This window comes from Carettochelys insculpta, chromosome 10, assembly GCF_033958435.1.
Source record: "Carettochelys insculpta isolate YL-2023 chromosome 10, ASM3395843v1, whole genome shotgun sequence".
NCBI lineage: Eukaryota > Metazoa > Chordata > Testudines > Carettochelyidae > Carettochelys > Carettochelys insculpta.
In genome coordinates this window covers 31,502,039-31,512,045 of record NC_134146.1, presented here as the reverse complement: position 1 = coordinate 31,512,045, position 10,007 = coordinate 31,502,039, and the positions used below count along the sequence as shown (strand labels likewise).

At 42.5% G+C, this 10,007-nt stretch overlaps 1 protein-coding gene across 1 annotated transcript; it reads right to left on the bottom strand.

The window, feature by feature from the left end:
- Positions 1-4,675: 4,675 nt before the first annotated feature.
- IL12A (interleukin 12A) lies at positions 4,676-9,045 on the bottom strand. The gene is made up of 6 exons (XM_075004677.1): positions 9,012-9,045; positions 8,735-8,886; positions 5,990-6,097; positions 5,810-5,851; positions 5,606-5,710; positions 4,676-4,843 (listed from the first exon to the last, which is right to left on the bottom strand). Exons 1-6 carry the CDS (start codon positions 9,043-9,045, stop codon positions 4,676-4,678), a joined length of 609 nt encoding a protein of 202 aa, XP_074860778.1.
- Positions 9,046-10,007: the final 962 nt, after the last annotated feature.

Here is a 10,007-nt window from a genome sequence, read left to right as displayed (position 1 = left end):
GTGGCAGGTAGCAAGAGAAGTGGGTCATCCCAAGCTCCCTGTCAGGCTTAGAAGGTAGAGGAGGCTGGGCAGGAGGGGTCAGAGCAGTCAGTCACCACTCACTTCTTCCCCTCCCCTGCATGAGAGGTGCATGTGCATGTGACACCTCTTCCTTGTGTGACTGCTAAAGCCTTAAAGATAAGGTAAGTGAAAAGAATCGAGCTACACAGTATTTCTTTTTAAAAGGGATTCAGTCAACTTGATGGTAATTTGAATGTTTGCACTGCATAAATTTGACTGATGGCCCTTGATCTCTCTTGAATATGCCTAATTCTAACCAGGCATCCCATATTAAGCATAGGGAAATACTGTCTGGTCATTGCTAATTATCTTCTCCCCTAGTCCCTGTGCCCAGTGAAACTTGGGGCAGGAACATCGTAACACCAGAGTATTATGTTTCTGCTGCTCCTGTTCCGTGAGCTGGCACATCTTCTAAGGGGAGTTCCCACCAACTGCAGAATACCTGGCTGTATAGCTCTGGTTCGTTGCTACCAGTAAGCAGGGGCAGTGCTGGGAGCCCACAACATCATGCACTGGTCTTCTGTAGATCTCTTGGGGTATGTTTGGAGCCACAGAAATGCATGGGGCTTAAAGGCTATTCCTGCAGTTTCTTCTGTGTATATGGTGAAACCGTGTTCTCTCCCATGGAATTAGTGAGGAAGGATCTTCATGTGGGGAAACTCGAGCCCTCCCACAAGCTGTACTGCAGTAGTGAGATTCCCTCCTCACTGATGTTCTTCGGTATTGAGTCTCACTGCCATACCATCCCTCTGGTCAGTGGGGGGTTCCTTAGTTCATGTGTGTTACTTTTGTTTCTCTTCTTATTTGGTTGGTGGCAGGGGTCTCTGTTTTCTTGTTGGAAGCCAAGATCAGTGGCTGTATATTGATGAAGGAACGTAATTACAGTCGGATTTGCACCTGACAATGCGTGTTCTCGCTGTTGGTTAAGATCCATTTGTATGTTTCAAAGCTGCTTTGAAATGACAGGTCTGCAGAGAGACTTGCAGGCCCCTTGGCAAGGTGAGAGAGGGCCTGACTCTGTGACTGAAGGATGGGGAAGGGGCTAGTCTCCCCCCCCAGCCAATCTTATGGGGCACCCAGAATGCACTGTGTGGGGCTTTGGCAGCAATTTAAAGGGCTTAAGGCTCTGGCCTCTGTCACAGTAGCAGCGGTGACAGGAATCAGAAGCCCTTGGGCCTTTGTATCATGAGACCCCAGGGCAGCTGCCTCCTCCGCCTTCCCCCCCGGCCCCTCCATTGGCAGCACTATATATGAGCTTATCTCCAGCAGACTATATAGTGATAAAATACCTTTGACTCTACCTCTGCAGGTAAAAGACCAATCAGAAAATGCCCTCCAGGAAATTCTGCAACCACTGATACTATAGATAATCTATTTAATTTTTGAAGTCTATTAAATTACTGCTCACTGTCTGTTTTCATGTGATTGCAAAGCCATCGTGTTCATAACGTTTTGAGAAATAGTTTATTGTGGTTAATAGTGATTTACGTTCAAATAAGACTGTGAATGCAATGAATATGGTGAATTAAAAAATAAGGCACTTTAAAAATTTCGTTTGAGGAAATATTATACATTACTTTCTTGTGTCATTGTGTGCTTCTTAGCTCACGTAAGATGTAACACCTTATTCTGCTTAAAAGTAAACTGCTGTATATAGAATATGAAAGCTGTGGAGCTATCCAGCTATTTGCAAACATGATTAAGGCTCTAATTCTGTAGTGGAGTTGAGTGGATGTACAATGTGTGCATGTGTGAATCTCCCTGTGAGCTCAGAGCCTAAACTATTAAGAAAAAAAGAATCAACTATGAAAGATTTCCTTATTTTTCTCAGGCAAGCTAGAGCTGATTTAAATCCCATAGAAATTGGTGGGGAAAGATAAAAAAAAAAGTTGCTTTAAGGTGTATTCACATTTTTTCTTTACATGTTTTTATGAATTATTTAAACCAGCAGGTAACTGAACTTATTTGAAGAGCCTAATTGGTGTGTATATATAACTTCCAAATGTTACCACACTGGATCATTTAAGATGGCTCATGTGGGCCTAAATATTTGGACAAGTGCTCATTAGAATCAGAGAGGAGATTCCTTCATTTATGTGAGAGAGGACATCAGACATATCTTGTGTATTTTTATGAACATTATTTTATAAATGTTTGAGCATTCTAAGATTTTTTTTTAAATAAAACCAGCTTATTTGCTTCATGAGATGAGATTACCAAATGTTGGTATAAAAATGGAAAGTAGGTATTGAATTTCTGGTTATAAATAAATCAGATGTGCTTTTCAATTCTGTTAAATATCAAGTTCTCAGGGAGACTGTGAAGATACAGTATAAAGATGGGAGGAAGTCAGAGTTGTGTATCAGGCCATACTATGAACTTGTCACCAGGCATCTTGTGAACCAAAATTATGCAGTAGAATCAGCAGCAAGTGCTGTAGGCGCTGCAACTTTAGGGACTTTTATGGCAGTAAAGTATCAAGAAATTTCCTTCATACACACTGTCATGAAGCCAACTCTGCTCCTGAGTGAACATTAGAAGAAGCTGTAGGTGGCTGTAAAGAATCTGTCCACCCGTGTTATTCCAGGCACTTTATTATGGTTAAAGTAAGGGCATTGTCCTTCTCCATATCTAAAATCGGTAACACAGCAGGCTACATCCCACTTAGATGGAATTACCTGGTATCAGCTTTTAGTTAGCTTGGTAGTTAAATGTGCCTAATTAAATAATTTATTTACTTGTTCATGTTGATTCTTATCAGCTGTGTGTGCACATGGTAGCTGGAAGATTTTTCCCTAGCAGCACCATCAGGGTCAGACCTGGGTATCGCCCTGGAGTTGCACCCTAGATAGTGCCATGCCATCCATCTCCTTAGTTCCTTCTGACTGCCAGTGATGATAGCTGGAATTTCCCTGGCTCCTGCTCCACCAATGGTCTTAACCATTAATTCCTGTTGTACTTACCATGTTTATTCATTTAGTGTACACTAGTACAGTTAAGTTTGTTATGGGTTTTCCCCATTTTCCTTTAGTGTTGCCATCCCTGGGCTCCAAGGCCTGCAAGGGCTGAATGAATACCATGCCAAGAAGTGATCCCTACACTTCCTGATTGCTGTGTTTGGACAAGGGTCACTAGACCAACTGCTGTACAATTTGTTGAATTCAGCCCAAGAACTCTCAAGAAAGAGCCCATTCCAGAACTTCACCACTCTCCTAGTGAAGTAGTTTTTGTAATATCCAATCTAGACCTCCCCCGCTAACTTGAGACTGTTATTTGTCCTGTCATGTGTCACTACGGAGAACAGCCTCTCTCCATTCTCTAAGAAACCCAATCCCCCCCCCACCCCCGCATCAGGTAGTTGAAGGCTGCTGCTATCAAATCCCCCTTTACTCTTCTCCATAAACATAAGCCCAAATCCATCAGCCTCTCCTCGTAAGTCATGTGCTCTAGCCTCCTAATCATTTTTGTCACCCTCTGCTGGACTCTCTCCATTGCTTCCCACATCCCCTCTGGAATGGAGGTGCCCAGAATTGGACTCAGGACTCCAAATGCAGCCTGACCAATGCCAAATAAAGGGGAATCATCACTTCCCTAGCCCTGCTGGCAATGCTTTTACTAATGCATCCTACTATGCTGTTACCCTTCTTGGCTACAAGGGCACACTGTTGGCTCATAGCCAGCTTCTCCTTGACTGTCATCCCCAGACCCTTGATTTCTGCAGAATCAGCCAGTAGTAGTACTGGGGATTCCTCCATCCTAAGTGCAAGATGCTGCACTTACCCTTGTTGAACCTCAGATTTCTTTTGGCCCAGTCCTCCAGTTTGTCTAGGTCTTCCTGGACCCTTTCAACCTTTCCCCCAGTTTAGTGTCAGCTGTGAACTTGCTGAGGGCGCAATCCATCCTCTCATCCATCTTATAAAGATATTCAACAAAATTAGCCCCAGTATACCACTTGATACCGACTGCCAACCAGACACAGCTGTTGATCACTACCTGTTGAGCTCAATGATCTAGTCATTTATCCAATCCATTCTTCTTTAACTGGATGATGAGGATTCTGTGGAAGACTATTGAAAGCTTTGCTAAAGTCAAGGTATATTGCTTCCACTGCCATTTTAGATTTGTGAATTAAAGAAGGAGACAAGAGCTTATTATAAGTTTATTAAACCATAAATATTATAAGTCAGGAATGTTAAATACATTTCAGTTTATATAATTTTTACAAAAAACTTACAATGTATAAATAAATAAATAAATAAATATTTTAAGATAAATAAGTTACAGCTGTTTGGTATGTTCAACATGTTGGTACAATATAGCTTATTTTTTCTAGCAATGTAGAAATTTAAAGTCTTAGCTTAAAAAGACACTGGTAGTAATTTGATCAAGGCAGCTTGGCTCATTATTATGCATAATCCTGGAAAAGTTTTTGTAGGCATATTGTAATCTTAAATTCTGGTCCTAATCCTGAAAGCCCTCTGTGTGCAAATTCCAATGACTTCAGTGAGATTTCTGCACACAGAAGTCTTGCTGTAAGTAGAACATAATACATGGTTTTCCCTCATATTCTTAAAATAGTTTTGATTCAATGTTTTATAGAAAGAGCTTTCAGTGATTATGAAGAGCTTTCAGGAGAATTCAAGTAGTTCATAATCCTATTTATGGTCACAGTGCGAATTCTGAAAGCATGGAGAACACTACACAACCTCATTCTGTCGTTGAAAGAGGCTGATCCTCTGTTTGCAGACGGCTGATCCACACTCATGCTGTTGATTTTCAGAGCCTTTATAAAAAAAGAAGTGGGTTGGGTAGACCTTTTAACCATATTTAGAATAAAAGTTAAGCTTTTTCCACATTCAAAAAGACTAATGCATATTTTTACTTTATAAAGTAAAAAGGTTTGAGAAGAAACTATGAAAGTAGTAATGATACAATTTGTATAGTTAGGACCAAAAAACTATATTGCTTATGAAGGCAATTCCTAAATAGCAATTCCTACCAGGAAATATTTGTTTGGGTCTTTAAAAGGTAAGTCAGTGGGAATGTGGTTTACAAATATTTAAATCTTACTCATTTGACAATTATTAGGAATCTTCACTATACCTCGATATATACTACATTAATATAAAATGCAATTATTTTAAAGTAGGGAGAGGATTGCTGCCATCTTTCAGAACATGTTATATATTGATAAGAAATAGGGAACAGATATATATTTTATCTTTCATTCTCTCCGATCCCCATTTCATGGTAGGGATGAGACACAAAGTAAGATATCATTAAAAGAGAAGTTTCAATAGTAGTATGTTTACTATATCACTGATTGGAAATCACTTTTTTAATACAGTAATATACAATATCAAAGTAAGACTCCATCTATACAGAGATGAGAAAGTTTCTTCAATGTTAAGGAAAAAAAAAGTCAGAAATCAAGATTTTAAAATGATTAGATTCCAAAGTAACTTATTTGGGTAACTACAGAAAAGAACACACAAAACTCCAATACAAACTAACCTTTTAGGCAACTGAAAAGGAAAAAACATACCTGTATCATTTTGTCAATAGCAACTAGCATCTTCTGGTTATTGAAATTCTTGAACTCTGCCTTGTAAGCCATCAGGTCTTCGTTGATACCTCGCAGGCACTCAATCTGTAGCAAATACAAGGATTAAAAAAGTATTTGACAGTAGTGTTATATGCTTTAAAGTAAAACAAAAAACTATTTGTTCTTGAGACACTGGCAATTTACCTTATCAAAATCAGCTTTTTTCAGTGCAGGACAATTTTCAGTCTGGGGGGGGGAAGAGGGTAAAAAAAAAAAAACAAACAAACACCAGACATGAATGTGATAATTCTGTATCAATATCATTAACTACTTGGTGGTTCCATACTAATGTGATGAAACTTGGATTTTTATTTATTGCAATACCTTTGACTCTTCTGTCATACAAGCCTTAACTGTGTTGAGTTTATTCTTCGTAATATCTTCAAGATCAACCTCTTCAAGGGTACATTCAAATCCTAGTCTGCCAAGCTCCTATGTAAAAAAAGCATATTGATTGGATCATTATACATAATGCTGCAGGGCATTTTTTTTAAAGCAGAAATATACTGGACAGTAGGTGATTCATGGCAACTTAAGGTACTTCAATATTCTCCTAATACATCTTTATGCCTTTAACCAACAAGCAAATATTTAAGCTATGAAGCCAAAAATCAGAGGAAATTTTGTCAACATCTTCATAGGGAGCACTATCAGATAGTAAATAGATTTATATTTTTTATGTGTCACAGTGAATTACATTGCCCCCTTTGTTAACATTTTAAGTGAATGAATCTGTACTCAGAACATTATATGCAAACAAGTTTAAAAAACGACTACCTTTTTAAAAAGAGAAAAGCAACATTCAAATGGACAAGTGGCATTAGTCTGCAGCCAACCTTCAGAGGCCCTCTGTGTCAGTAAGGTGATGGAGCTATTCACAGTAAACTCTGTCTTAAACAGCATTCTATCCAGAACTCTCAAATAACCAGCATTTTAACCATAACTAAATTTTAGTTGTTTTCCATAAGTACAATAGCATGAAAGTAAATACAAATAAATACAGCAAATACAATATAAGATGACAGTGTACAATAATCCTGTTGTTGGTAAAAAAGTACTCAGCATGTATTTGTTTTTTTTAATATCTAATCTTGTTTTTAAGTGTTATGCATTGCTAGGTATACCTCTGTTATCCAGAATATCTGAATATCCAGCAACCTTCCAGTCCCAGGGCTGCTGGATATTCTCTCTCACTGTAAGGCTGCACCCATGCCAGAGAATTTTAGAAACAAACAATTCCCCTTAACATTATCACAAGTTCAGTTGTGCCAATGAGAGAAGGTAAACCGAAAAGAGACAACTAAAGGACACGGCAAAGAAAGCCTACTTCCTGAACCATCATACATGTTCTTATATAATAAAAGAGGACACTCATGCTGGGTGTTTGAATTCTTTAACCAGATGCCAATACACTACCTTTTTGCCCAGTTGATGGCATGTTTGCAGCAAGTCTTGTAGGAATTAGTGATATATATGAATTAACCAAACTGAACAGCAGCTGGAAAAATATATTTTGAAAAGGACAGATGAGGAATTAGTAAAAGCAAACATTAGCAGGATACAGAAAAGAGGAAGCTGCCGTGACAGAGGAAAACTCAGACTCGAAGGTAGAGTTTAAGGGAAGAAAGTTCTCTTGAGAAAATGTAAGGTACTTTATTAATTGTACCTAAACACAGAGTTAACCTAAATTCAGGTTGAACCTCTAATTCAGAGCTTTCGTCCAGCAAATGCCGTAATCCAGCATTTTAATTAGCTGGATGAGCACTTAGGGGTGTGGCAAAATTTCCCCATGGTCCCATAAAGTTTTACAGCCACAAATCCTGGCTCTGTGTTCTGTGTGGTTATTGAGGTGTGATTTAGCTCTAAATGTCTAAGAGCCCAATAAGCAGTGAAAGTGTTGGTAATGTGATAGAAAATATTAACCTCCTGTTGTCTGGAAGATTCTCATCCAAAGGTGCTGGATGAGACAAGAGTAGAGGTATCTACAGGTTGAACCTGAGTGCAATACTGGATATGTGATGCAGATCACCTCTGCTTTGTCATTATAGCTGTTCTGAAAACAAACAAATGAACAAAGCCAGAATCTGAGGCTGTTGTATGAAATCATTAAACTGTCACAAGAAAAAACTACCAAGAAATATTGGAGAGAGGATGGCTGGAATCATTGTATTGAATTCTGCAATGCACCTGACTACTAACAAGTCATGTATACTCTTTGTTACCTCCAAATTTGTCTCCGTTGATATAAGCCCTGCACCAGTGGAAGATAAGTCAAGTATCATTTTAGGTAACACTTCGCTAAAGCAATGCTAATAAAAAGAACTGGATGCACAAATGAAAGAAAAGGTCTAAAACAAGCAAAAAGGTAAGAAAGTTAATAGCAAATTACTATGTTTCTCTAGAATTACCAACAAATGAATACAGTTAAAAGCACAGAAACAAATTTGATTAGCTGAAGCAAATAGAAAATACAGGCAAATACGTATGCATTTCTGAAGAGCCAGACAGGTAAGGCTACACATAGTTTGGGAATGTGCACTATGTGGCTGCATTAAAAAGGTGCCTCCTCACAGAAATAAAATTCTTACAGCCCCTTTTATCAGTGTCCCAAATACGCTTTTGAGCATAATCATAACACCACTACCACGTAGGTATGTGTTATTCTCCCCATTTAAAAAATATCAGATTAAGCTGAGTCCTTGATCCTTCTATGCACTACATATCAAAGCCTCCCAACTCTTGGTCAGGGATGTAATCCATGATCTCGGCTCCTTTTCATCTGGTGGGCAGATGGCCCTCCTTAACTTAGCCTCATCTGACACGTGTGCAGGAGCACGGTAAGACTTGCAGGCAGATGGTGCCCAAGCAGTTTGCCAGTCGCAGAGCACCTCCCTACCCGCGGCACCTGCAGTGCCGGAACTGCACCGACCCCCGGCTCCGCTCTCTCTTTGAAGAGGAATGCACGTCTAGACAGAGCTTCTGGGTCTCGCTTGTGCTCCCATCACTAGCGGCTCTGAGCCTCGGACCACAAGCGCGGTCCCGGGGAGCACGCCGCGAAGAGACACAAACCTGCAGGCGGTGCAGCGCCTCCCTGGCCGTGGCTGCCAGGGCTTTGGACACGTGCAGGCAGCCCCTCAGGTCGGGCTCCGGGGAAGGCAGCGGCGAGGCGGGGGCCGACCCTGCCAGGCTGAGGCTGAGGAGGGTCGTCAGGAGCCAGGCACCTGCAACACAGAACGGCCGCGCCACGTCAGCCACCCCCCATCGGCCAAGCCCAACAGGCGGCGGCTGTTGCTGCTGCACGTGGAGCCCCTTCCCGCCCTCGCTTTCCCGCCCTCCGCTGTGGGGCGCTGGCACTCACCGGCGCCGCTGCGCTTCGCCATGTGGACTCACGGAGGTAGTGCGACAGCGCTGCTGGTGCCGGCCAGCGGCCGCCGCTTTTATAGCTGGAGCCGGCGCTCCGGGCCTGGGACTTTCCTTCCTCTCTCTTTCTCTACATCAGCTGCTCGGTCAGAGCTGAAACCCGGGGACGCGGCCGGCCGGCTCCGGTTCCCGCCGAGAGACAGTGGCCCCCGACCAGTCATCCCGAAAGCGTGCCCGGGCCTCGCCGCGCCCCTCGCTGCCACGCTGGGAATCCCTGGGGGCGCCCGGGACTCCGCTCCGGTGCCGCGCTGCAGTCCGGACTCAAGGAGAGGGACCCAGGGCGCTTTGCCAGCTCCCCCCCCCCGTCTCTGGCTTGGCCTGGCCTGGCCCGGCCCGGCCCGGAAGGACGGCGCTGCTGCTGCTGCCCTGCGGAGCCCGGGGAGCAGGCAGTACCCTGAGGAACGAGCTGGGGGCCGAATAACCCAGGTGCAGGCTGTGCAGCGGATAGGCAGCTTTCTACGTTGGGCCTCACTTCTCATCCCTCCAATGAGCAGCCCCCCACCTCCAGCCTGTCTAATGTGAGCCAAACCCATAGACATTTCGCTTATCTTCATATGAAGAAATAACCCCCTTTCCGCACCTGTGAGAACATGAGTCTGTAGCATGTAGGCACTCTATTAATGGGTACAGAAATGTGACCACGCCTACATAACAAGAGTAACACAGTTCAACGTTTTTAGTGACATGGATGGGTCTGAGACCAGCAGCTGATTGTGCTGTGCCCCTTCCAAAATTTTGTGCCCCCGCAGGGGTCCTGGCCCCCACCTTGCATACATCTGCTCTGCAGGTTGAACCCACGTAGTCTGGCCCTCTCTGCTCTGTTCATTTCTGTGGTCCAGCATGATTTTAGTTACCCGGGTGTCCACTTTTCATAGATGAGGCCAAGTTGCTCGTGGCCCCAAAAGGTTTGTTTACAGCCACC